Source organism: Tamandua tetradactyla, chromosome 5, assembly GCF_023851605.1.
Source record: "Tamandua tetradactyla isolate mTamTet1 chromosome 5, mTamTet1.pri, whole genome shotgun sequence".
Classification (NCBI taxonomy): domain Eukaryota; kingdom Metazoa; phylum Chordata; class Mammalia; order Pilosa; family Myrmecophagidae; genus Tamandua; species Tamandua tetradactyla.
In genome coordinates this window covers 158,443,826-158,471,585 of record NC_135331.1, presented here as the reverse complement: position 1 = coordinate 158,471,585, position 27,760 = coordinate 158,443,826, and the positions used below count along the sequence as shown (strand labels likewise).

At 33.5% G+C, this 27,760-nt stretch overlaps 1 protein-coding gene across 5 annotated transcripts in view; it reads left to right on the top strand.

Annotated features, from left to right (window-relative positions):
* ASCC3 (activating signal cointegrator 1 complex subunit 3) overlaps positions 1-27,760 on the top strand; it is a 439,851-nt gene that overhangs the window by 121,858 nt on the left and 290,233 nt on the right. For all 5 annotated transcript variants that reach the window (XM_077162486.1, XM_077162488.1, XM_077162487.1 and 2 more), the window contains 2 exons: positions 14,054-14,254; positions 14,696-14,836. In XM_077162486.1, the coding sequence (XP_077018601.1) occupies positions 14,054-14,254; positions 14,696-14,836 (342 nt within the window). The remainder of the gene's footprint in view (positions 1-14,053; positions 14,255-14,695; positions 14,837-27,760) is intronic.

Sequence of the window (27,760 nt, the reverse complement as noted above, 5' to 3'; positions counted from 1 at the left end):
AAAATGGATTTGTTAAGCTGTAATGATGTTGAGTAGGTAAATTGAATATAACAGTATGGAGTTCTGGTGTATACTAGAGATAGAAATTTTTCTTCATGTCAGTATCTAGTTGTTATTTAAAGCCAAGAGTCTGGTAAGATCTTCAAGGGAGTTAGTATGGAGAGAGACATTTAAGGACTGAACTCTGGGACACTCTCATTTGGAGGTTGCAAAGGTGAGGAGAAAGGAGCAGAGGAAGTTGAGAGAAAGTAGCTAGGTGCTACTTTCCTCCTAAAATTAGGAGGTAGGAGGAAAATCTAGCAAGTAGAGTATTGAAGGCCAAGTGAAGAATTTCCAAGAGTGTTTAACTCTGTCTAATCTTACTGGTAGATGTGGAAGAGTAGGATTGACAAATCTTTCAGTAACATGGTAGTCATTGGTAATCTTAAAAATAATGAGAGGTTTCATAAAGTTGTGAGAAGGAAAAACTAGCTAGAGTGAGTTTGAACAAGAATGAGAGAAGTGAGACAGAAAGTGAAGAAAATTCTCTTGAGTTTCCTATGAAGGGTTGTCAGGAAAACTGGAGGAGATGTGGGTTTAAGCAATACGATTATGTGAGATATGAAAGGATGCTTTTGTATACTTGTTGCATGAAAAATTGATGATGCATGAAAGAGAGAAGATAACTGCAGAACTGATGTTCTTGAGAAAGTGAGACATGATGGAATCTAGTGTGTAAGTGGAAAGGTTGGCTTTAGGAGCAGAAGGAAAACAGACTTAGAGATACATATAAAAGTTAAATTAGTTGATAGAGTGGTGAGAATATGTGAAGGTCTCTTTATGATTTCTTCAATTTACTCCTAAGTAAAATTATTAAATAGAGAGTGTGATGGTTAGGTTCTGGTGTCAACTTTTTATCAAGTGATAGTGCCCAGTTGTTTGGTCTGGCAAACACTGGTCTGACCATTGCTGCAAGGATATTCATGGCTGGTTGATAAACCAGGAGACTGGTGTATTAAATCATCAGTCAGTTGATTGTATGTATGGCTAATTACATTTGTGGTTGGCTAAGGGGAGTGTCTTCCATAGTGAGTGGCGTTTAATTTAATTTGCAGGAGACTTAAGAGAGGTCAGAAGAGAACTCAGCAGCTCATCAGACCTTATCTCAGCACTTAGAGCTCAGCCCAGATGTTTGGAGATGCAGAAAGGAATCATCCCAGCGAAAGCCAATGGAATTCAGAAGCTAGGAGAGAAGGCCCGCAGACTTCACTATTTACCTTCTGATGTGACCAAGAAACTTACATGAAAGCTAGCTGCCGTAACTCTGAAGAACTATCTTTATTTATTTTTTTTTTTTGGTGCATGGTCTGGAAATTGAACCCAGGTCTCCTGCATGCAAGGTGAGCATTGAACCACCTGTGCACCCAGAATTATCAATTTTTAAATAAATAAACCCCCTTGTTAAAAGCCTACCCATCTTTGGTGTGTTACGTTCTGGCAGCTTTAGCAAACTAAAACAGAGATTGAGAAGGAGATAAAAGTAATCTTTTCGGAGATAAATCTGGGAGCACAAATGTAATAGAATTGCTGTACCAAGGGCCATGAATTTAAAAGACCTATCCATGTTTGTGCAGTCATGCACAACTTTCACAGGCACAAATGGAATAAACAGAAAGTTGGAGTTTTTCAGGTTTCAAGTATATATGCAGGAAGGAAGCAAAACTACAGGCTTTGTGACTGTGTTGTACAAAGAGAAACCCAGAGCATGAGGCTGGGGTCTTAAATAACAATTTGAAATTAATGGGGGAGAATTTGAATTGATTTATCAACCTTCCACTCTATCTACCAGCCACAAAATATCCTTACAGTAAGTCAGGCCAGTTCTTGCCTGATCAAACAACTGGCCATCATCACTTGTCCAAGTTAACACCAGAACCTAACCTTCATAGTCAGTGAACCTCAAACAAAATAAATAAAACCTATATACATCATAAAATTGAACTACTGAAAGAACTACTATTTATAAATATATTTAAAAGTTTCTAAGTGCTGTGCTATTAACAAATATAAACGACTAGGTTTTCCTTTTCTTAGTTGCTTAAGGTGTATTTTCATTATTGGAATAAACTAAATGTGTTTCAGGGAATTGTGTTTATTATAACAAGAAAATGCTTTTGAAATAAATATGAAATTAAGTATAAATTATGTTATAGGAAATGTTTTATTTTAATCAATATTTGGTACTTTAAGTACTTAGAGTAGAATTTTGTATAAAATGCATAATACTCTAACTTAATATGACGAAGTTAGGTATTGAATTAAAAAAGGGATTATATTTTAATGCATTTATTTTCTTGGAGCAATTCCAAGCCTTCAGTTCCACTGACATAATTTAGAATGTCAGTAATGAAAGAGATGTTAGAGAATGTCTGGTTGGATGATTTGTAACTTTTTCTGACTGAACCACACAGTATAGATAGTATACACTCTCTTCAGTAATAATTGTTCCATATATCAGTGATTGCTATTCAATGTTCCTGATGAAATGAGTGCTAGAAGAAAAGAACAATCTTGCCCAAGGTTAAATATTTGTAAGCGTGGTGGTGCAAATGCTCTTTAGAAAAGTTATGTGTGCTTGAGAAGGGGAAGGACAGAATAAGGGAGTGCAATGTATTATGAAAAGTCTACCAAAGTCTAAAAATCCTCTCCAGTGGGAAAGAATTATTCTCCCACACTCAGATTGAAAATAATCTCATTTTACAGATAAAGAAATGGATGTACATTCAAGTTGAGGGACTTTGCTCTTGTTACATTAGTAGTTTATCCTATGACACATGTCTGTTGTAAGCCTCACAGTGCGCTTCAATGTGATTATCACCAAAGTTACAAAGATGCAGGTCCTATGAGAAATTGGGTTAGACAGCCTCAAGAACGGGAGGCCAGTCTTGTGACTTTTGGTAACTGTCTCCTGTGTTGTTCATTATAGTATTCACTAGCTAGCTACATGTGGTTATTTAAATTAATTAAAATTAAAAGTTTGATTCCTCAGCCCTACTAACCACATCTCAAGAATTTAGTGGCCACTTGATTGCACAGCACTCAAAACATTTCCGTCATCATAGAGAGTTGTTTCTTTGAGGGTTCTCAGCCTCAGCACAATTGATATTTTTGGCAGATAATTCTTTGTTGTGGGGGCTGTTATATGTACTGTAGAATATTCAGCAGCATCGCTAGCTTCAATTCACTAGGTGTTGGTAACAACCTCATAGTTTTAATAGCCCATAGTATCTCTAGAACATTGCCAGGTGTCCCCTGGTTAGATTGGGGTGGGGGGCAGACAGAAGGGGAAGCAAAAGCAGTGAACAACTGTTGTAGTTTAAGAATAGGGAAAGGAAGAGTGGGTTCAAAATAGATATCTCTTTTCCAATAATTTGTAACTGTAAGAAAAGGACTTTTTCCTATATTTGATAGCTGCTTCCATTGGATTGCAATTAGACTCCGCCAGAGAAAGAGATGGGAAAACACACCTTTTAATTGGTTATATTTCCCTCTTTCCATAGTTATTTGCTGGCTTGGGTTAAAAAAGAAAAAAGTCATGGATAAGCACTGAGGTTCTATTAAAACTTGTGAATTTTATGAGCTTTGATTCAGTAATCTCAAGTTTATCAGCTTCATATTTTACTTCATTTCTTTCGAGCTGAGAACGGAAGTTTTTCTATTTGGGGATTAATTTTATAATAAAAATTAGCGAAGTATATGAATTTGAATTCCTTTGTAAGATTTTCATTTTGGGGGCAGAATTTCTCTTTATTTATTCTTTTTCCATCTTCCTACCCATGTCACATTTAATGATTTGCAGTAATTTATTACAACTTACTTTTCTTTCCTTGAAGAAAGATCTAGGTCTAGCTCCTTTCTGTTTAGATTTCCTTCTCCAGTACTTTCCCCACAGCTTTTTTACCCCAGGCCTTTCTTGTTTTAGAGGGTGTTGGGTGTATTTATGAGCCTTTAATAACTTTAGGTTTTTTTCAGGCCCTAATCTTTTTTCCTGGAAAAGTAAATTTGATTCTTAACCTTACTAGGAATTTTGAATTGTTAGTGCACAAAATTTTTAGGTTTCATCTTACTTAAGTTGTATTACTCAGTTTGTTTTCCATAGTGTATACAAAATGGGACTCCAGAATTCAATCTTGTAGGGTATTGGTTTTCATTTTAGACAACATACAATAAATGCATGTTGGGTTAGGAAGTTTGTTCATTAAGTATACTTATACATTAACACTACTAACAAATGAAGTGTCAGTTTATCTAACAGAATTTTTGAGTAGTTACATAATGAAACACGTGTATTTCTAATTTTAGTTCTTAAGCATTGATTCATTGATTGATTAGTAGCATAGTAAAATTTATTTTTCTGGAGACTTGAATGACCCTTTTCAGAGAAGGAGCTAAATAAATAGGCTGTTCTCTTAAATGAGCTATAAATCAATAATTTGGAAACTCAATATCCATAAGATAAAAATCTTTTAGGAAGTCAGATGATTACGTTATTGGGAGGGTTATTTTTAGGCTTAAACTACTAGAAATTTATAGGATGAATGGTTACCTCCTTTTCTCTCTAAAAGCTCCATTCTTTATTCCTTATGTCTTTAGAGACGCTCTTTTAGTAATTAATGCACTATGAATTTAAAAGAAGATACTTTCAATAGAAGATATGGGTAAGTTATATATTCTGTGTTTTTACTGTTTTACCCTGGATAGTTAGATATATAGAGACATAGTTTTGTTTTGTTTTTTTTCTTTTCTAACCATTGAGTAGATGTAAAAATATTGCAAGATAAGGTTGTTAAGACTTTTAAACTCCAATCATTCCTTTCCTAATACTTTGATATTATTGTCATATATTTTAGTTTCAATCTTATTTTATTACCCCAGATGTTTTTATAGTGAATATAAAATTTTGATTTGCTTGCATATTTTGTTCATCATTTTAAAATTCCATTCAGTTCTTTCGTGTTCTGTCATTTTCTATTTCTTTAATTTTCTATAATCAAAACCTTTTAATGGCAAAAACCTCTCAATTTTTGTTGGTCTAAAGTGCTTCTGTTTTGCTATTATTCTTGTAAAATACTCTTACTGTTGATAGACTTCTAATTTGACAGTTATTTTCTCTTAGTATATTATTCTGTCATTTTCTGCTTTTCATTTTCATTTTTAAGTAGTCTGCACTCAGTCTAATTGTGATTTAAGAGTAAGCTTTTCTCTCTGGATGTTTTAAAAATCTTCCCTTTACTTTCAACTTTACAAAAGTCCAAAGTTTTTATCATGTTTTCAGGTATAGCTCTCCTTTTAACTTGTTTATTTTGTCATTCTATTGTTTGAGTAATATCAGCAGCCAAAAAAGAATTAAAAAAATAAAAAAGACTTTACAGTTAAAAAAGAAAAAACTTTGCATCTTTTATTTACTTCTAACTTGGCAGACATTGTTAGATGATATGAAAGAAAGAAACAAAGAAATATAAGGTGCTTCACTTGTCTTCAGTGAGCTTGCAACATAGTTGGGGATATAAGATATGTAGTGATCTGTATTCCATATTTATCTAACAGTATACTGTGGAAAGCATGAAGTACAAAATTAGTACTTTGAATTCAATGTAGTCTTATATAGAAGATAGGGAGATCACTGTAAGGTATAGCTATTAATGAAAATTTCTTGGAGAATATGAGGCTAGAATTGATTCTTAATTGCTGTCGTCTGGGAAACTGGGCTTTATTTAGAATAATGACAGTGAACTTAACAGTTGTTTATTATAATGAGCTGCTGTTGGGTGTATAGAAAAGGGAATTATTCCTGATTTCATATTGAAAAGTTTATATAAACCTGGTATTAAAAAAAATTGGAGATCATTATGCCTTGTTTATATTACCTTTTTATATAAAATCTTCAAAGTTATAATTTTGTTATGAGAAGTCGGTCACAGTCAGGAGGGTTATTATGTATGGTAGAGTATTATTTAAAATATTACTATGGAATGTGTAAGGAAAAATTTTTAAATTCCCAACTTAGTCTTTTAAAGTAGTTGGGGTGATTTGATTAATTCATTCAGTTATGTGTGAAAAGCATGTTTTAAATAATATATTATCTTCTGTTTTGTGAGCCAGTAATGTTTAATATGTAAAAATTAGAATCACTGTGTAAACTTTCTCTTAAAAGTTATAAATAAAGACTTTTAAATGTTTGGGACTCCCAACAATTATTTAAATTATATGATTGAAATAGAATGTTTACTTGTGAAAATGCATTATAGTTAAAATATGTGAAATGCCTAAGTCTCATTTGAAGGGAAGCGCTTATCTCTGTTTTCTTCTAAATAAGAATTAATTTTGTCTCCATGCTCTAAACCTTTTTAGGATTGCAGTGCCATAAAATCAGCTGGGAACACTGACAAACAGTTAATCAGGAAAAGGGCACGAGCTGCTTGAAAAATACCTGCTACAGAGTGTGTTATTACTAACATCTGCCTCTAGCTAGGAGTAATCTAACAAATGAACTTTACTTATAACCTACACTTTATTGATTATGTAGGAGGAAATTAGAATAGAGAAGATTAAAAGCTTAAAGAAATGTTGAGTTGCCCCAGAATGATAATTTTAGAAGTTGAATAAATTCAGAAGTCTGAAAATTAATTGTACTTGTAATGTGCAGATTTCAAATTATTATAGAAATGAACTTAATCCATACCTTCCAGTATATCTAAATGTCATGGTTAGGGGCGGGCCATGGTGGCTTAGTAGGCAGAGTTCTTGCCTGCCATGCCGGAGACCCGGGTTTGATTCCTGGTGCCTGCCCATACCAAAAAAAAAAAAATCATGATTACCCAGATGTATTATAATAAACAGAAATATTTGGTGTGTTTATATTGCTGTATACATATAGGTTTCCTTCTGATTATTTGTCTCTGAAATCAGAGACAAATCTCTGAAGAATGATTTCTTGAGACATTAATTGAAGCAAGGCCTTGTGCCAGGAGGTATGGTGGTTACAAAGAGGTTTTAAAACTATGGTACTGCCTTTGAGGAACTTGTTATCCAGTTAGGTAGGTGTAACTGATGTTGAATTCCCAGTTTCATCACTTGTAAAATTTAGACATGAATCAAATTCCATAACTCCTCTGAGTTTCAGATTCCTCATCACACAATTTGTTTTTTAGGCTACATGAGATAGCAAATAGAAAATGTATATCAATATCTGTGATATAGTTTATTTGATCAGTAAATTCCCACTTGGTTAATGCTTATATAAATTGGGTCTTCACTTCTTATTTCACATCATTAACTGAGTTTGGCTGTTTAGTCTAGATGTACTTGGCATCTTTCTGTTAAGAATTATTGATAGGTGGAATTTTTTTAGTATAAATAACTTAAACTCCTTAAAGGCAAATATTGAAAATATTATAGAAGACAGCTTTAAATTAATAAATATATGGTAAAAGAAGTCAGATTTCTTTAGTTAATTCTATGCATTTTATTAGGGACTTTATATTTCATTATTTAACATAATTCTCACATATAAACCCTAACAACAAGAAGTTTAGAGAGGGCAAATTTAAATTTGATCCAGTTGGAACAAATATCAAAGAGTAACAATATAATAGGTTGCTTCACTTTTTGCATTCTGACAAACTCTTACATTCTTGATAAATTTCGGAATTTTACTTAAAAATTCCATATATTTGGATACTTTTAAATGCACTATAGGAAATCAGTATTTAATGAATCTGAATTCTTAAAAATAATCTACATTAAGTTTTATTACATAACTTTCATGATTTCTTCCTTAAATATTTTGCTTGTCCTTCCAAATATATATATATATATATATATAATATGCAAGAAGTTCAAGCAAAAAGTTTTTTTCTTATAGACACCCTCCCTTCACATACTTCTCTATCCTAGTTTGACATGTATTTTAAACAGAAGTTTCTATAGGTATATGTACTTTGTTCTTTCCAGAGTAAATCATGTTAAATTAAAAAACAAGTGAAGTAGAAAACCTAATCACTATTTTGAGAGTGAGAAGAGAAAGTTAGGATAAGAGTTCCCAATCTTGCCTTTATTTGAGAACTATTTGTGGGCTATTAAAGTGTGTACAGATTACTTACTATTCCTCACTCTATGTAAACAAATGTGAATCTCAAGGTTAAGTCCTGGAAATCTGTCATTTTAAAAAAACTTCACACTCTCTACCCTAAATATGAGGAACCTGTTCTCAAAAACACTGACCTCCTCAGCACATCCTCAGCTAAGCCCTTCTCCAGCAGTCTTTGACTAGGTCACTATCCTAATCTTTTGAGTTGTGGGGTCAGTATATTTAGAATTGTTCCGACATGAGTTTCAGTTTTCTTATGGGGAAATAAACGGTAAACTGGGTTTACAGAGTACTTCTTTAAATTTAAAGGGAAGATGATCAGTCATATGTATAAATGGTTTTGCTCACATTCTTCTCATTTTATTTTTTTTTCTGTATGTGATGAATACATCTCTTTTTAAAATCACATTTATTAAAATATAATTTAAATACTATAAAATACACTGTTTGTTGGGTACAGTAAATGGATTTTGACAAACATGAGTCATGTAAATATATAAATATCAGTACAATCAAGAAGCAACATTTATATCACCCCAAGTTTTCTTACTACCTCTTTTTTTTTTTTTTTTTTTTTTTTTTTTTAGCATGGGCAGGCACCAGGAATCAAACCTGGGTCCTCTGGCATGGCAGGTGAGCATTCTTACCTGCTGAGGCACCATGGCCTGCCCTTCCTACCTCTTTTTTTTTTTTAATGTTTTTATTGACAAATCTTCACACATATGCAGTCCATAAACGGTGTACAATCAGTAGCTCACAATATCATCACATAGTTGTTTGTTCACTGTGCGCCTTTTTAGAACATTCGCAACACTTCATAAAAAGAAATAAAAAGAAAAATCTCATATATCCCTTACCCCTTATCCCTCCCTGTCATTGACCACTAGTATTTCAGTCTTACTAATTTATTTTACTCCTTATACCTCCGTCATGAAGAGAACTTATATCCATGTAATTGAGATATTTTAAGTATTATCGTGAAGAATACCTCATTTTGTTAGATCTTATATAATGTTTTTCGAACTGTAATATTGTCTCTATAAAGGTGTCCCTCTGTTGAATAAAACAGTACTTAAGATTGTCTTTCAATCTTGTCTTTCAAGTTTGATTTTATTAAAAAATGGTAAAATATTTGGTGAAATATTTGTTATTTTATTCATCTAAAGTCACATTCAGTTAATGCTGTTAACTCACTTCCATAACGTAGATAATCTGAAATTATTTTCTTAAATTGGGTATTTAAATTGTTAGAAATTTCAAATGGTACCAGTTTCTGATCTTTAAGAAATCAGTACCACTTGTGTTGTTGTTAAGCTTTGGCATCCATACGTACACACACGTTTCTTATTTGAACTAATCCCTCAGAGTCATAAATACTTTCCTTCATATAGTACATGTTTTTGCTATGTTGTTGTCATTTATATTAAATGAATCATTCATGAAATCATTTATTTGATTGCTGTTGAAATAAATACTAATGAAAGTAGTCTGTTAGTGTTTCAAAACAGTTCTGTTGAGCATTCTATTAGGGTTGATGTTATTTTTCAAGGAAATGTCTATTTAAAATGACATCTTTGCTATGTTTATTTAGCTTTAGAAATTTTAAAGTCATATGCACTATGAAAAACTTTTAAAAATTACCCATTAAGTGTCTGTAACATTTTATGGGCTTAACCACGTAAGTGCCCAAATGCTTGCCCTCTTCAAAGATTGAAACATGTTAGCAGAAGTAATTTAAAGATTAAAATCAGCACTGAAAACAATTCCATGAATGCCAGCCAAAAAAATGAAAATGACTTTTTCTTTACAGGATTCAACTGAATTTGACAGAGACTCTTTTGCTTCTATTTTATTGCTGTGATTAGAAATGCAGCTGTTTATCAGAAGGCAGATACTACAGTTTTGGGCCAACCAAACTATTAGTAATATTTAATTAATAATAATTAAATTAATAATATTAATTATAATATTAATATTAAATTAAACTAATATTTAATTAGTAATAATTAAATAATGGTGTCTTACATTTTTAAGCTACAGCACTGAAGATGACATCCAGGAGGGATTACTTGTAGTATACACACAGCCAGATTAAGTTTATCTCCCTTATGAAAATAATGTATATACTTCATAGAAAAAACTAGGTTCTTAACTTCTTTTGACTTCTGTTTCAAGCCTCTGAAGTTTTTGTACTTAAATATAATAGTGGTTTTGTCAGACCAACCCTCATTTATTATGAAAGTTCTGTCTAAATGTACATCAAACCCATAGCTGAAATTGAACTGTGTCTTTTACAGTTTTCTTGTAGACTGTGAATATCACTGTTGCCAAGCATCTTGGTGAGGTGTTTCAGAGTGACACTCAACTTGTTTAATTGTTGCTAAGAGTATAACAGTGATAACCCAAATCTCCAGTCTGGATTGTTTGTCAGTAGAGCTTGTTCTGATGATTGTGCAGACAAGCTTTTGTCGTCTTTTAAAATCCCCTCTTGAGAATTTTTTCTTCAGGTTTTCTCAGCATTCAAGCTCTAACCCAAACCATACTTCTAGGAGTAGGGAGGCTATCTTGCCCTCCCAGGAAAAGTTTAAGTCTCTCTTTTGACTCCCAATAAACCTTAAGTTCTCATTAAATGTGATGTTACAATAGTTTAAGATTTTTTTCTTTTTCTTTTTCTCTTTAAGGAAATTAATTGCTTCTTAATTATCCTTTTATTCACAGGAGGTAGAACATGTTTTGAAAGGCCATCTAATTTTTTCTATTCTTAGTTGAACTGTTTTTAGAAATTGACACTTACTGGCATGTTGAGTATTTTCAGTTTCTGTTTTAAATGGTGTAATGCATTCAGTTAAGTAATAGGAATGGTTTATGAATTATGCATTGCAAATTCTAATATTTTAGTTAGGGTTTCTTATTGCTTTTTTCATATTTAATAAAATTTGGCTCAGTTTCATTTTAGAAAATTACTTTCAGGATTTTCACAAAATCTTATAGTCTCACTTCTTTCAAAGATTTAATAGCAGATTACTTTCCTGAGGTCTTTTGTTGCTAAGACTTAATTTCCTCTACACAGATCTTCTGATTCAAAATGAAGTATTCATGACACATTAAAATACATGACTCTTCGTTAAAGAGACGCTAACGTGGTTCCTATAAAGATTAGGGTATGGGGGTGTGTAGGAGTAGAGGTGTAATTGCACCCTATGTAATTGGTTCCTAGTAGTCCAAATTCACCTGTAGTACTTTGAGCTTTTGAGTATAGAGGTCCTCACATGTTGGCACTTATAGGGAGCATTCAGTACATGGTCATGAGCAGAAGAATACATTTTGGATAATAGGATATAGTTTGCTCTGCACTTAATAACAGATCTGGCCCCCAGATAAAGCTAAAGAAGCTTGATTGAGGCTGCAGGTCTTATGCCACAGGTTATTGGTGGTAGACAGAGATATGCTGCTTTTTTCTATGCGCTTGAGGAACTAAGAATGTTAAGTTCAAAAGAGAGAATGTTGGAGAGGATGATAAGGGGGATATATGATTGATTGATAAAATAAGTTGAAGTGCCATTGGAAGAGTAATTCAATTTACCATTTTGTCACTGGAGGATAGAACTAGGAATCGTCAAGAGAAGGAATTTTTAATCTGAAATATTTTTGTAATAATTGAGAGATCATTAGGCTTCTATACCTAATCAGGTACTTTTTTGGTTTTTCCATTTTTTTTAGAAGTCAGTTGTATTTCTTTGTGTGCCTCTTTTTTTCTTTTACATTTTCCAAATACAAGCTGATGCACATAAAGCTCAGTGTCTGAGAATTCAGAAATATACTTGCAACTTCAGACTGTGTGTGGCTGCTATAAGAATTTATATATACTGGATCTAGGCTCCAGTTTTCTCATAAATATTTTCCAAAAGTGACTTTAGTGTATTTGTTCTGTTTCTGGCTTATTTTACAAAGAGCATTGTCCTCCTCCAAGGTTTATTCAGTTTGTTGCTTGCCTCTTGATGCCCTTCCTTTTTTGTAGCCACACCCTACTCCATCATATAAATCTAACACAATTTGTCATTCTGCTTCTCAGTTATTTTACCCTTTGGCTCCCTCAGTCTATTGGGCATCATAGATAATGTCCAAAATAAACAAACCATGTCTTAAAGTATCCTCACTTGGTTGTACAGTCAGCACTCTCAATTTTAGACAGTTTTCATTGGTCCATAGAGATAAAGAACCAACAAACACAGCCTCACCAAATATCAAATCAAAACTACCCCTTATCACTTGTCCCTGCATCAAGTAGATAAAATTGCTAGTTCTGTGTTACTGTTGATGTCTTCCAGTTAGCTATTGGCTACAGCACTCAATTTTAGTTTTCCCCTTATACCCTTCTACTCTTGACCCTTTGTCCAATATCAAGCCTTGAAATAGTTCATTTGAGAATTTGTTTATAATTGAGTATTTAATGAGAGGGATACGTAGCACTATACATCTCCTTTCAAACACTTCACCGTTTCTATGGCAATGTTATTTGTAACCCCACTGGGGTGAATCCAGTCTATTCTACTCAGCTGTCTTCCTGAAAGTCTGTTATTATTGTTTTATCTCAGACATGTAATTTTTATCTCAAGATTATAGTGTAGTTTTTATAATAAAATATTGGAAGACTTTAGGAAAATTTACTCTTTCTCTTAGTTTTATTTTCTATTAGAGGGACATATTAATAGTACCTACAGCATAGTTTCTCTGAGGATTACATTAGGAAATATATCCAAGTGCATGTCTCAGTGTAAGTTCAGCTTTTAATAAGTATATTCTCTAGCTGTTTTTACTATTTCAGCTGATTTAAAACAATTTTAATCCATAAACTATAGCAACAGAATTTCCTATTGATATGGATCCTCAGGAAATTTGTTTGCTCTTTCATTGGTCATCTTTAGTCTAAATAAACTGAAACATCATCATGAAATTTATAAGTGAATATGAGTTCAAAATATACCTATATTTAATCTTATTTTCTTACATTATCATTTTATCATTGTTTTATACGCGAAATTGTATACAAAGATGAAGGTATATACCAGTATTTTATTTTTCAAATTTATTAAGTTACAGTTTCCCACATGCATTCAAATTGTATTGTGGTTGTAAGTTATTGTTAACTACAGACACTTGCTTTTTTATCATTGCATAGTTGAATATTGATCACCACAGTCACTTCTTAGAACATTTGCATCAATCCAGAAAAAGAAATAAACAGAAAAAAGAAAAAAATTCATACATACCATACCCCCTCCCCTCCCCTTCACTAATCACCAGCATTTCAATCTACTAAATTTATCTTAACGTTTCCCCCCCTATTATTTATTTATTTTTAATCCATATGTTTTACTCATCTGTCCATAAGGTAGATAAAAAGAAGCATCAGACACAAGGTTTTCACAATCACACAGTCACATTGCAAAAGCTGTATTGTTATATAATCATCTTTAAGAAACATGGCTACTGAAACACAGCTCTACATTTTCAGGCAGTTCCCTCCAGCCTCTCTGCTATACCTTAACTAAAAAGGTTATAGCTATATAATGTGTAAGAATAACCTCCAGGATAACCTCTCAACTCTGTTTGAAATCTCTCAGCCATTGACAGTTTATTTTGTCTCACTTCTCTCTTCCCCCTTTTGGTCGAGAAGGTTTTCTCAGTCCCTTGATGCTGAGTCCCAACCCATTCTAGGATTTCTGTCCCATGTTGCCAGGAAGGTCCACACCCCTGGGAGTCATGTCCCACGAACTACAGACACTTTTATTTCAACATAGAAGTCCATTAAGAGACTGAACAAATTAATCATTTTTTTACTAGAGGAAGTAAATGTTTACATTTAATGTTTTACATGATTCCTTCACATTATTACAATTTATAATGGGTCCTGTGTTTTTTTAGATTGGACAGCTGGCTTTTAAAGGAATGAAGAGACTCAATAGAATCCAGTCAATAGTGTTTGAGACTGCGTACAACACCAATGAGAACATGCTGATTTGTGCCCCTACTGGAGCTGGGAAGACCAACATTGCAATGCTTACAATCTTGCATGAAATTCGCCAACATTTTCAGCAAGGTGTTATCAAGAAGAATGAATTTAAGGTAGGAAGTTAACATACAAAGGCATATTAAGTTGATAGATAAATGTCATTTTGCAGTTGTACATGTTACATAAAATATTTGGAAGTTTTTAGGGGTAATGTACTTGAAGTCACATAAAGAATGCTGTTTGATTTACTTCATTACTATTAAGACAAGTCCTATTTGTGTTATAAAAATCCTATTACCCCTATGAAAATACATTTACCTTTAAAGCAGAACCAATTTTCAAAGTGATGAGGCTGAATAAACAGATTCCATTGTCCTTTAGACAGCTGCACACTTAATCCAACGATAAGTATTTTTCATATATCACTATTAAGATTTTTCACTTGAAGTAGCTTGAATCATATTTCACAATAAATTGTAACTTGTATTGGCTTCTTGAAACAAATGGCATTGTAGTTTTTGCTCATTCATCAAACTACTGTTCCTTTGGTACAGATTGTATATGTTGCTCCAATGAAAGCCTTGGCAGCTGAAATGACAAATTACTTCAGTAAACGTCTAGAGCCACTGGGCATCACTGTGAAGGAATTGACTGGTGATATGCAGTTGTCAAAATCAGAAATTTTAAGAACTCAGGTATGTTGATTATCTTGATCTTTTATTTCATACTCTTCTTTTATAGGTAATTGTGTAAATTGTTAAGAAACTATAACTTGAGTGATTATGATATATAATACAGATGTAATATAATGAAATTCTTTTATTTCTAACCACTTTTTGCCTCTGTTCTACAAAAGCTGTTTTTGCTGATGCTTTGTTTTTTGATATCCCTTGTAACTTATGCAATTCTTGCTCTATCTTCAATATTGTTAGATTCCAGTTGTAGATTTAAATTCATAGATGTTAGATGTTGTTCTTTTAAAGTAGTAGAGAATGAGCATTTGGATGAGACCCAGAATTTAAGGGGAGGGAAATATGTAAATCTTAAAATGATCACATCAATATTCTAAACAATTCCATAAGGATGATTTAATGTTTAATAAAAGTTTTTAGTCATTCATTATTTCATTAAAGTTTTACATTTAGCAAATTGTCTTATTCAAGATAAACTTTCCTGAAAGTGGAACCATTCAAGAGTTATCTGAGACTATAGCTGTGATGTATCCTACCAAATGAACTGAATTTTGGGATCCTGATTGGCATAGTGAAGTTTAGGGAAATGAAGTATGCTTAAGACAGTTTATTCCCCTTTTATTATTTTATAAGTCTACCTTTAAGAAATTTTCCACAAAAGGTTAATTTGGGTTTGACAGTCTTGCCTCACCGCTGCTCCAAATCCAAGGCTCTCTCCTGTTTATCTTTCTGCTTTAGTCTTTCCACACGCCATTAACAAATTCTTTTCTGTTTTTTTCCCCATAACATTCCATTGATTTGATCATGCTCCATTTCCATAGAACAGCAGCTCTCAAAATGTGGTCTGAGGACTTTTGGGGGTCCCTAAGATCCTTTCAGGGCTTCTGCATAGTTAAAATTACTGTCATCACCATATAATGGCATTAGTTTCTTTCACTCTCATTCTTTCACTAGTATGTAGTAGAATTTTCCAGAGGCTGTGTAACACGTGATGGTGATGATGTCATCCCTGACAGCCAAAGGAATGAATACTTCAGCATTCTTGCGTTGTAAAAATGCCTCCATTTCTATTTCTAATATAAGAAATAATGATAAGTATAACCTACAAGAACAAAAACTCTTTGGAGCCTCAATAAATTTTAAGAGTGTAAAAGAATTCCAAGACCAAAAAAATTGAGAACTATTATTATAGTCAAAAAGCTCCTTGTATATGGCATTGGATTCTCTTAATTTCATATCTAGCATGATTCTCAACTTCATCTCCTACCTGTTCTCCATTATAAACTATTACCAGGCCGTTTGTGCTTTTTTTTCATATACTTCTTGAAAACATTGCTACTTATTGTAACCTCGTGCATTTCCTCTTTCTCATAATGTCCTCTTTTACCTGTTCACATGTGTCCAGCTTTTACCCGTTTTTCAAAATCCGGTTTAATCCCTATGAGTGCTTCATGTCCTCTTGCCTGAGTCCTATAGCACCATTCATTTTTATCCGTAATCTGAGCTTTTGAACCTAATGTGGTCTTAGAAATCTAGACCACCGTCATATAAATTTTGGCTTCTCTTGTGCTGTATCTAACTCTGTTGCTGCTATTAATGAAAGAATGTTTCTGGAACAGTAAGGGAGGAAACATTTGAATTCAAATCATGAGCCAATCACTATATTAAGTGTGTGTGTGCATCCTCACTGACTCCTTACAAAAATTCTATTGGGAAGTGTCTCTGTTTTACAGATAAAGAAAGTAAAACTCAGAGGAATTCATCTAGATTTATATGTTATATTTTCAAAAGGTTTATGTACTTGTCAATCTCTACTCTATGCTAACTCTACTCTGTATCCTTTGTCCATAGCAGTTAACTCTGTAAGGGTAGCTACCATGTGCTTGACCTCAGTAATCCTTTATAACTTCCTGTCTCATGTAGAGATGTTATTTTTTTCTAAATCTGAAACTGTATAGTTACTAGCCACTTTAGCTGTCCTTCTACCCATTCTTAACACATTCTCACAGATTAAAAGATTCTGCTGCTGTCATTGCTTTAAGATTAAGCTTGTAAGGAATGATGCAAAGGATGTGAAAGTCATTCATACTAGCTTTTTACTTTTACTTATTTTTACTAAGTTTTTATTTTTGAAGTTTTTAATTCCTGCTTTGCCTACTCTTTTTTACTTTTCTGATTTCTAATGGCTTTTTTTGATTCCAACTGTGTATTTTTTTATCAATAAGCTTCCCAGTAATTAAACATTGATTAAATTAAATATAACCACATATTTTCATTATCATGTTTTAATGTTCTCAGTGATGTTAATCTTTTTTTTCTTAATTTGAGAAAAAATATTTATTTCATTTGCAAATTCTCTGTCATGCCATTTGGATCATATTCTTCCCTTGCTCGCAAACTTTTACTGGTTCTTTATTAGTTATTGAATTAAGCCCTACAACCTACCTTGTATTGAATTTTTTATAAATTAAGTAGAATACAAGATGCAATCTGTTGTCTTTTAAACTGGTACTGTCAGGTCTAGCAGCAGTGATGATATTATTATGCTTTTAATGTAAAATTTCCTTTTGCAAGACAGGATGAAATAATTCTATAATTTATTGTCAAAACAAGTAGTCTGTAGAAAGCAAATACCTTTTTAGTATTCAAATGAAAAGCAATTTTTTGCAGCTTTGAATGACTCAGTAAGTTTGTCGCTGTGAGAACTACAGTGTCCATTTCTATTGTTTTACATCTACCATAATTTCAAACTTCTCCCCAAATGTACTCTTCATGAAGTTATTACTATATTGCAACATTCACTGTGCTTTTCATTGTTTTTATTGAGCACTTAACGATTTTCCTTATACCTAGTCTTTCCTCATCTCAGATTATTCCTTCCACATTCCTTCCTAATAATCAAAGATGCAGCATTCCTTTGAACTTTAAAATACTTGGAGAAGACTTCACCTGTCCCAGCAGTAACCCTGTGTGAAAAGAAGGGATATGCTCTTAGTCCTGAGATTGTTCACTTTGTTTGCTTATCCTTATGAAGTAGGAAGGGTACGTATGTACAGCTTTGGGAGTTGATGAGTTATCTTAGAAAGTTTTATTTATTTGTTTTGTTTGAGGATGGAGAAAGATTCTTTTCAAATCTGTTAAGCCCAGCCAATAGTGAAAGGAAACCTGAATTCTCTTTATTGTTATTTTGCTACATTAGCTACATTAGCGCTACATTAGAGCTCCAGCAAACCTTAGCTGGGAGGCTGTATATGGGGTATATATGTATGCACTCGTGTCACATTCAATATTGAAGTCACACTGCCCTGCTTTATTTTTCCCTCAACTGGTATTCTATTGATTATTCATCAAGGATATGCATATATTACTTTGAATGGGAGGGTAGGAAGGAAGGAGGAATGAGACAGAAGTTAGACATAGTGTATATTCAGGTTGCATTTTATCTGGATATCTAAGTACCTATATTTTTAAGTTACTGTTGCTATAACCTTCAGTATAAAATCGAGAATGTGTTTATTTCACCTCAGTTCCTGAAGAAAATCGTCTCTGGATACTGATTTGTAGGTTGTCAGTTCTTTTCTTTTAGCACATAGAAAAAAATGCTACTTTTTTTCAGGCATCTCTGGTTTCTGAAGAATAACTACTCCCAATCAAGTCATTGCGCCTTCTGTAGGTTATGCATTGTTTCTCTCATCTGCTTTTTTGTTTTGTTTTTGTTTTTGTTTTCTTGTTTTTATTTTATTTTTTTTAATTTTTTATTAATTAAAAAAAATTACAAGAAACACAAACATTCCCAACACATACACTCAGCAGTTCACAGTATCATCACATAGTTGCATATTCATCATCATGATCATTTCCCAGAACATTAGCATCAATTCAGAAAAAGAAATAAAAAAGACAACAGAAAAATAAAACAAACAGAAAAAAAAAAATTTGCATACTGTACCCCTTACCCCTCCCTTTCATTGATCACTAGCATTTCAAACTAAATCTATTTTAACATTTGTTCCCCTTATTATTTATTTTAATCCATATGTTCTACTCATCTGTTGACACGGTAGATAAAAGGAGCATCAGACACAAGGTTTTCACAATCACACAGTCACATTGTGAAAGCTATGTCATTATACAATCATCACCAAGAAACATGGCTACTGGAACACAGTGCTACATTTTCAGGCAGTTCCCTCCAGCCTCTCCATTACATCTTGGTTGACAAGGTGATGTCTACTTAATGCGTAAGAATAACCTCCAGGATAACCTCTTGACTCTGGAATCTCTCAGCCATTGATACTTGGTTTCATGTCACTCTTCCCCCTTTTGGTTAAGAAAGTTTTCTCAATTCCTTGATGCTGGATCTCAGCTCATTCTAGAGTTTTTCTCAATCTCAGCTCATTCTGGGATTTCTGTTCCACGTTTCCAGGAAGGTCCATACCCCTGGGAGTCATGTCCCACATAGACTGGGGGAGGGTGGTGAGTTTGCTTGTTGTGTTGGCTGGAGAGAGAGGCCACATCTGACCAACAAAAGAGGTTCTCTTGGGGGTGACTCTTAGGCCTAATTTTAAGTAGGCTTGACCTATCCTTTGTGGGTTTAAGTTTCATATGAACAAACCCCAAGACTGGGGGCTCAGCCTATAGCTTTGGTTGTCCACACTGCTTGTGAGAATATCAAGAATTCAACTTGGGAAGGTTGAATTTTCCCTCGTTCTCATCATTCCCCAAACGGGACTTTGCAAATACTTTTCCACTCACTGATCAAATCACTCTGGGATTCATCAGGGCATCCAGGATGGGGTACGCTGTCTTTTTTATCTCTGTTGTGGCTTTGGGCGCTTTCTGTATCGTTTCTACTCCCCTAGTAGGTGTCCTGGAGAAGAAACTAAGATCCGCGCGTCTTACTAAGCCGCCATCTTCCACTCTTCATCTGCTTTTAAGATTCTTTCTTTGTCTTTAGTTTCCAAAAGTTTAATTATGATGTATCTCATTGTAGGTTTCTTTGGGTATTTCCTGTTTGCTGTTTGCTAGCTTCTTTGGTCTGTAGATTGATGTCTTTTGCCAGATTTGGGAGATTTTCACTCTTTATTTCTTCAGCCCCTTATTTTTTCTCCTATCCCTCTTAGAAACCATTGACAGAAATGTTAGATCTTTGGAATTTTTTCTTGTTCTGCAGGTCCCTAAAATCTGGTTTTTGTTTTTGTTTTTTCCAATTTATTTCCTCTCTATTGTTTATACTAGGTAATTTCTATTGCTCCATCTTTGATTTCCCTGATTCTTTTCTCTGTTACCTACATTCTCCTACTGACTCCTTCCAGTGAGTTTTTAATTTAAGTTGTTGTATTATCCAATTCTAAACTCTGTTTGGTTTTTCTTTATATCTTCTTTTCTCTGTGCTGAGAATATTTTTTTTCCATTTGTTTCAAGTGTGTCTGTAAATGTTCCTTGAAGGGTTTTTGTGATAGTTGCTTTAAAGCCTTCTCAGGTGATGCCAATGTCTTTTTTTATCTCAGTGTTGACATTTATTGCTTGTCTTTTCTTATGAGTTGAGATTGTCCTCCTCCTTCCTATGCCTATTATTTTAATTTGTATTCTGAACGCTTTTGAGTAGTGTATTATGGGGCACTAGTCCCTGTTTAAGTCTCAACACTTGTTCCTACCTACCAAGGATAGGGATCAGGACTCTAGTTCACACATGCCCCCTCAGTGCTGATTTTCAATGTGTTTTTTATCAAAAAGGTCCTGATGAGGACTGGCTCAGTTTGGATAGAGAAACCTGACTTATCTCTGGTGTTTTGTTTTGTTTTGTTTGTTTTGTTATGCCTAAGTGTTCTGCACCCATTTACTTTTTGAGTTCTGGGCTTCTTGAGCACCCAGCCCAGATATATTGGAGGCAAAAAAAAGAAATGTCATAGAAGTCACTGCCAGAACATTCCTTGAGTACGGAGGTTCCTGTATACCCCTACTTGTTTTCTCTACCTTTTTGAGACAGATTCTGATGTCTGTTTCATGTGTCTTCTCCAGAGCTTTTAGGTGTAATAACCCAAAGTAAGGTGAGTTATTTCTACTCTGTCTTGTGTAGCTGTAGAGACTTAAAATTATAAAGCAGTCCAACTTATCAACTTCCTCTAAGGTTTATGCCTTTTTGGTTTTTGTGTTTTCTTGGAAATCCTAACCTTTCCCAAGTATAAAGTCTTCCTACATTTTCATTCTAAAAATTTTCAATTTTTTTTTCATATTTGTGTCATGACTCTCTGAGTTTTTGTTGTTATTTTGGTGAGGTCGTAGTTCTTATTATTTTTTTTCTAAGGAAAGCCACCTGTTTCAATATCATCTCTTTCTTTTCCTGTTGCCTTGTGATACAATCTTTATCAGGTTCTAAATTCTCTTGTCTTGTAGCTATTTCTGAGCTTTCTCCTGTTATATTGATATATATCTTTAGCTTTGCCTCAGGAATACATTTTTGTAATTACTTTGATTTTAGAAGAAGTCTTGAATGGAAAACAAACCCTACCTCCTTATTTTTTCTTATTTTTCAGCATAATCTTAGCTATTTGGGGGCCTTTACTTGAATATTTTAATTTTGAAATCAGAGTATTCCATTACATCCGAAAGTTCTGTTGGGATTTCTGTTTTTGCCCTCTAATATGTTTAATAATTTTCATCGTGGGTCTTATACATCTTTTGTTAAGTCTGTTTCTTGATGTCTTTTATTATTTGTTGCTTTGCCTTTTTAATTTCTACTATATTATGAAATAGTTATGGGCGTGTAAGAATACTATTGATTTTTGTATGTTGATAATCTTATCCTCCAACACTGATATTGCTCTTACTAATGCTAACAGCTTAACTATAGCTACTCTTTAATTTTCTATCTAGGCAGTGTTATAATATGCACGTAACAGTAGTCTGGTTCCAATAACTCTATGAGAGGGCCAACTTCAGACTCAGATTCTGTTTTTTAGGTTCCCTATTGTAGTTTAGAACATCCTTGTGAGCATGTATATTGCTTAAAAATACTTCATCATGTATTTTAATGTTTTTGAACAGGGACGTGAGAGTTTACATCAACTTAATTTGCCTTATTTAGTGAAAGTTGTGAATCCGCTATTGTAATGCTAATTAAAATGATCAGAGTAGTAATTAAAAGTTAGGGGATCACAAAGAAAATTTATTTGTTTGGGGGATCTGAAACCTTCACTCTTACTGAATTACTTCGTTAAATTAAAAGTGAAAGCAGTGAGTCATGCATGTTTTATTTCTAAGGAGTGAAAAAAAAATCATGAACAGAAATGTGAAAGTGGTATAAAGTTGAGTGCAAATGCATTCAGCCTTTATTTTTTACTTGTGAAAAAAAGTTTATTCTTTTATTTGGATGTATCATTTGATGTAGCAAAAGGCTGGCTGATTGAGAATAAATATTCACTCAAAGTAAGTTTTAATCACTAGTGTTTTTTTCGTTAGTAATAGTTATAGATGTGGTTTTAAAAGAAAAACTTGTGATAAATTGCTTTTGTGATTTATTTCAAGAGAAATAGTTCTTTATTGCTTTCAGTATTTATTTGCTTTTAGAAAACTTGGGAACTCATATATGTTATTTTTTTTGCTAAAAATAAATATGCTAAATTTAATCCTTTTGACTGAATTAATCAGATTAATTTTTAATATCATTAGTCCTAGTACTGATATGTAGAACATGAAAATTATTTTGCAAAAGAATCCTAGAACTAAGTAGTAGCAGGGCTGCTAATTTAAAGGGCAGATTTGAGGTACATGAAATGCCATCTTTATATAGCTATTTGTAATTATAAACTTGTATCTCTCTAAAGTTGTCTTTTAATTCTGCATACCCTTAGACGGCCAATTTGTTGTGCCTCATTAATAGTTTGGAAGAGATTGATTTATTGGTTTGTTTTAGCTGATTCAAAATGGGCCTGATTATTCTGTGTAGAGGAGGGAAGAAAATAGCTCTGTATAGATTGCCACAGTGGAGACAAGGTGCCATGAATGTATGCATTACCTGAGAACAGATACCAGGAGTAGAGGGGACTAGCCTATAATTTTTTATATGCAAAGATAAATTTTGCTACATACTTTTTTTTTTTTTCTGCATAGACAGGCACCCGGAATTGTACCTGGGTCTCTGGCATGGCAGGTGAGAATCTGTCACTGAGCTGCCGTCGCATCGCCCCTCATACTTTTTTGATGTTTAGTAGTTATTGTAAAGATTTTATGTTAAAGCTAAAACTAAAAATGTATTTAACTGTTGATTTTGGTGGTTTTTTGTTTTATTTATTTTTCTTGCTTAGAACTCAAATATGAAAATAATTTCAAGTTTAAGTTTTTATTAAAATCCAGAGTAGATTATATATGTGGGAGCTGCTGCATGAATCAAAGTATTCTGTGATCACAGTAGTCAGGTAATCTGATCCCTGAGAGAGATTGATGATCTGTATTAGTATAATAAGGACTAGGAAATTTTACAATAAAGTTAACTCATTTAATTTTGTTTAGCTTAGCATTTACCAAATTTATTTGAACACAGGACCTGAACAATTATTAATAGCGTTTGTTTGGAGAAACGCTGCTCCAGAACATTTTCACTATATAAGTGAAACCATCTTCTAATAGGGAAAAGTTAATCCTCCATTTTATAGTTTTAAGAAATCAGCACTAGGAAAATGTTTTATATTGCAGGGACCTTTCATTCAAAACATTTCTTCTGACCAAACATGAATATTTTAAAAATAGCATTTCTTTTAAGCCAAACTTTCCTCCTAACTACAATTCCATCATCTTCCTCAGTGTTGTTCCAACCCATTTTAGTTACTTTTACATTTTTGTTGAGATTCTGCGTATATCCATGTCTACTGTAAATATTAAAATATTAATTTTTACTTTGCCCTCCTTGTTCATAAAAGATTTAGTATATTTTATATCAGCATATTAAAAAAGTCAAAGAAACAAAATCCAACAAGATAATGTACATATGGATAGGTAAGAAAGGTAAGGGAAATATGGGTTCGGTTAAAAAGAAGAGTCCAAGAAAAATGCTTATACATTAATACATGTAACAGAATCTAGGGGAGTTTGACCAGGTTTATAAATCACAGCAACCATTTATCCAAGAGAAGTCCAGCTATTCTTGAGAGTAAGATACAGAACTATTTCCCATAAAGAGGACAGTCAGTAATGTAATTAACCAAATCCTCAACAGTATCTTACCTGTAGATATAAAGATAAGTTTTATGGGCCATTAAAAAAAATAGCCTATAGCAAAGAAAAGTAAAACTACTTTATGCAAGAAGGAAGAATCCAACTCCGAAATATACAACAAGGAAATTGAAACATATCATCTAATAGAATTCTAATCCATAGCATGATCCTCTTTATACGTTTTGGGGTTGACATTCTTATTGCATATCACATTTTAAGAAGGTATCAGTATCAGTTATCTGCAGGCAAGTAACATGTGGTTCAACGAATAACGAATGAGTCTTTATATTCCCAAGTAAAAAATATTATAGTTAACAAAATTAATTCAGTCAGGTCGAAAGATACAAGGAAGACATAAAGAGCCATGCTACTTATTCTCATCTGTTAATAAGAAAAAAGCAAAAAAGTAAGACATTTAAGCTTACAATAGTGTTAATTAAAGTTAAATATTAAACCTTTGAATAGAATTATAACTATAACTAGATTAAAAAATTACTAGGGAGATTCTAGAATCACCTACGCTGTAAATATTAAAGCTGGCAACTTTGTACCCCTCTGTAATGGATTGAATTGTGTACCCTAGTTTGGACATGTTCTTCATCTTAGTCTGTATTCTGGTACGTATGAACCCATTGTAAATAAAATCTCGGCAAGGTGTTATTTCAGTTAAGGTGAGACTCAACTGAATCACACTGGGCTTTAATCCAGATTACTTGGAGTTGTTTATAAAGATTGTAAATCAGACAGAGAGAAGCCACAGGAGCAGCCAGAAGTTAGAAGTCAACAGAACCAGTAGGAATAAGGAGAAGACATTGCCATGTTATTGCCACATGACAGAAAAGCCAGAAACCCCAAAGATTACTGGCCAGCCAAAAGTACGGACCCCAGGAGGAAACAGGCCTTCTAGCTTCTGAAACCTTGAGGCAGTAAATTCTTGTTGTTAAGTCAACCCATTGTATGACATTTGTTTGAGCAGCTAGTAAACTAAAATACCTGCTGTCATGGTTTGAACTTATATGTACCCTAGAAAAACATGTTTTAAAATTTAGCCCATGCCTGTGAGGGTGAACCTATGTGAGTGATACCTTTTGAAGAATTTACTTCAGGAAAGGGGTGTTTGGCCCAGCCCAATCAGGATGAGTCTTGATCTTTTTACTGGAGTCCTTTATAAGTGAAATAAATACAGATATCAAAACGAGAAAGCCACAGGAATTAAAAAGCTGATATCAGCAAAACCCAGTGGGGAGGGAAGAGACCAGAGGAGACTACCTTGTGCCAGAGGGGCCAAAGATTGCCAGCAGTCAGCCCCAGAATGCCATAGTCTTCAGAGAGAAAGCATAGCCTTAATAATGCCTTGATTTGGACTTTCTTTTAGCCTCAAAATCATAAGCTTAAGTCCCATTGTTTAATCCATTTCATGGCATTTGCTTAAGCAGCCTAGGAAACTAAAAAATCTAATAAATAAAAGTAGTAGCCAACATTTCTTGTGAGCTTACCATGTGCCAGGCACTATTCTCAGTGCTTTATGTCCATTATTTTATTTAATCTTCACAACTCTATGAGGTTGATATAATAAATATTCACATTTAACAAATGAGAAACTGAGGGACAAAGAAGTTAAATAACTAGCCCAAAGTCTCAGTCATAACAGATGAGCAAATGGTGGAGCTGAGATTTTATTCCAGGCAGTCTCACTCTAAAGTCTGCTCATAATTACTAACTTAACTTACACTAGCTTTCCAGGAGCTGTGCTAAGTACTTGTAATACAAAAATTAATGAAACATTTTCCCTGCTCCCAAGGAGCTTATAAAAATGAAATGCATGAACCAGAAATTCTTGCTGTAAGTCTATACTAGAGATATGTATATGGTGGCATGACAGTATAAAGGAAAAATGTAATCATCAGACTGATGTTGGAGGGCAAGGGACTGTTCAGGGAAATTTTCCCAAAGGAGGCAACATTTCAGTCAACTCTTAACTCTGAAATTCATTCTGTCTAGAGAATAAGGTGGTTAATATTCATTTGATCTTTGTTCTGGTGGTAGAAGAGATAAGAAGTGGCCAGGGAACACTGAGAGACACTGGGACTAGAGCCAGGAGAGGGGTGAAAAAAAAAAAGCCTATAATCGACTACTTTGTCCATAATGCTCAGTATTAGAGTTTTACTAAAGAGTAAATGCCATTTGGCATTTGTGAATGCCACTTTGTAACTCTCATACTTAAGTTTTTCCAAGTAACAGATGAATTCAAATATTACTGGAATTTCATGGTTGATATTTCTGCATCAAAATTCATAAAGATATGAGTTGTTTTTACAGATTTCCAAATAGTTATTTTCAAGTAATGAAATATATTTATAGAGACCTAATCTTATTAATAATGTTTCATATTTGTGTACCAGAAGAACTGTGCTGGTTTGAAACTGTTATGTACCCCAGAAAAGCTATTGTTTTTTTAACCCTTATCCACTTTTGTGGGGGCAGTCGTGTTCTTTTAATCCCAATCCAATATTGTAGGGTGGGACCTCTTGAGTAGGTTGTTTCCATGGAGATGTAACACACATTGTGAAGGTGACCTTTAGATTAGATTAGATGAGATGTGACTCTGCCTATTCAAGGTTTATCTTAATTAGTTCACTGGAGTCTTTAAGAGAGTTCACAGAAAGAGAGAGTTCAGAACTGACACAGACACAGATGTTTGGAGATTGAGACAGAAATAGCCTAGGTGCTAAGCAAGAACTCACAGAAATAGCCAGAAACTGAAGAGAAGAAATCTTCAGACCCTGGAGATGCTAAGCTAAGAGATGAAACCAGAGATTTGCCCCAGAGAAGTTAAGTGAGGGCACTTAGCTTGGAGAGAAAGCCATTGGAATCAGAAGCTAGAAGCCACAGAACTGGGAACAAGGACTAGCAGATGCCAGTTACATGCCTTCCGTGTGGCAGATATTAGCCTTTCCTCAGAGTCAAGCTATCTTTCTTTGAATGTCTTAGTTTGGATATTTTTATGTCCTTAGAACTGTAAACCTGTAACATAATAAATTCCCTTTATAAAAAGCTGATCCATTTCTGGTTTATTGCATTACGGCAGCATTAGCAAACTGAGACAAGCACACAGCAAAACAAATTAGTACCAACATTGCCTATTTAGTACTCCCAGTCTCTAGAACACTGTTACTTGGATTTTTGAATAAATGTCTCCTGAATAAGTCTTTGGAGAAAATTTGTTTATAAATAGAGAAGCTTCTGAATTAGAAAAATTCATTTATAAGTCATTGTTTTAAAAAAATAATAAAAAGCTCAGTTTTATCATTGTCTTTTGTCATAAGAGAGTAGATCTAACGTGAATAAGGGCTAGGACCTCTGGGCATGTTTGTTCTTTCAGATTGGTTTTAAATCATATCTCTAAAGCATTTATTTTATCAGGCTGCCTACCAGAACATGGAAACAGTTTGATTAGAAATACTTCTTTAATATTGATCATTTTTGTGGTGGGATTTAACTTTTGGCCTATTTTTATTTTAAGCCTTATTTTGTTCTGATCTTAAAAACTTTCAAGTTGCTAGTAATACAGAAATTGCAGAAACATTAAAAAAGTACATAACGAACACTTTAAAAATTATATACATGCATTAAATGCTGCTATTAAATGTCAAGTGAAGAAAGATAAGTGAGAATTGAGCACTTTTTGGTGAGGTTCCAGGGAAAGTTTAGTGG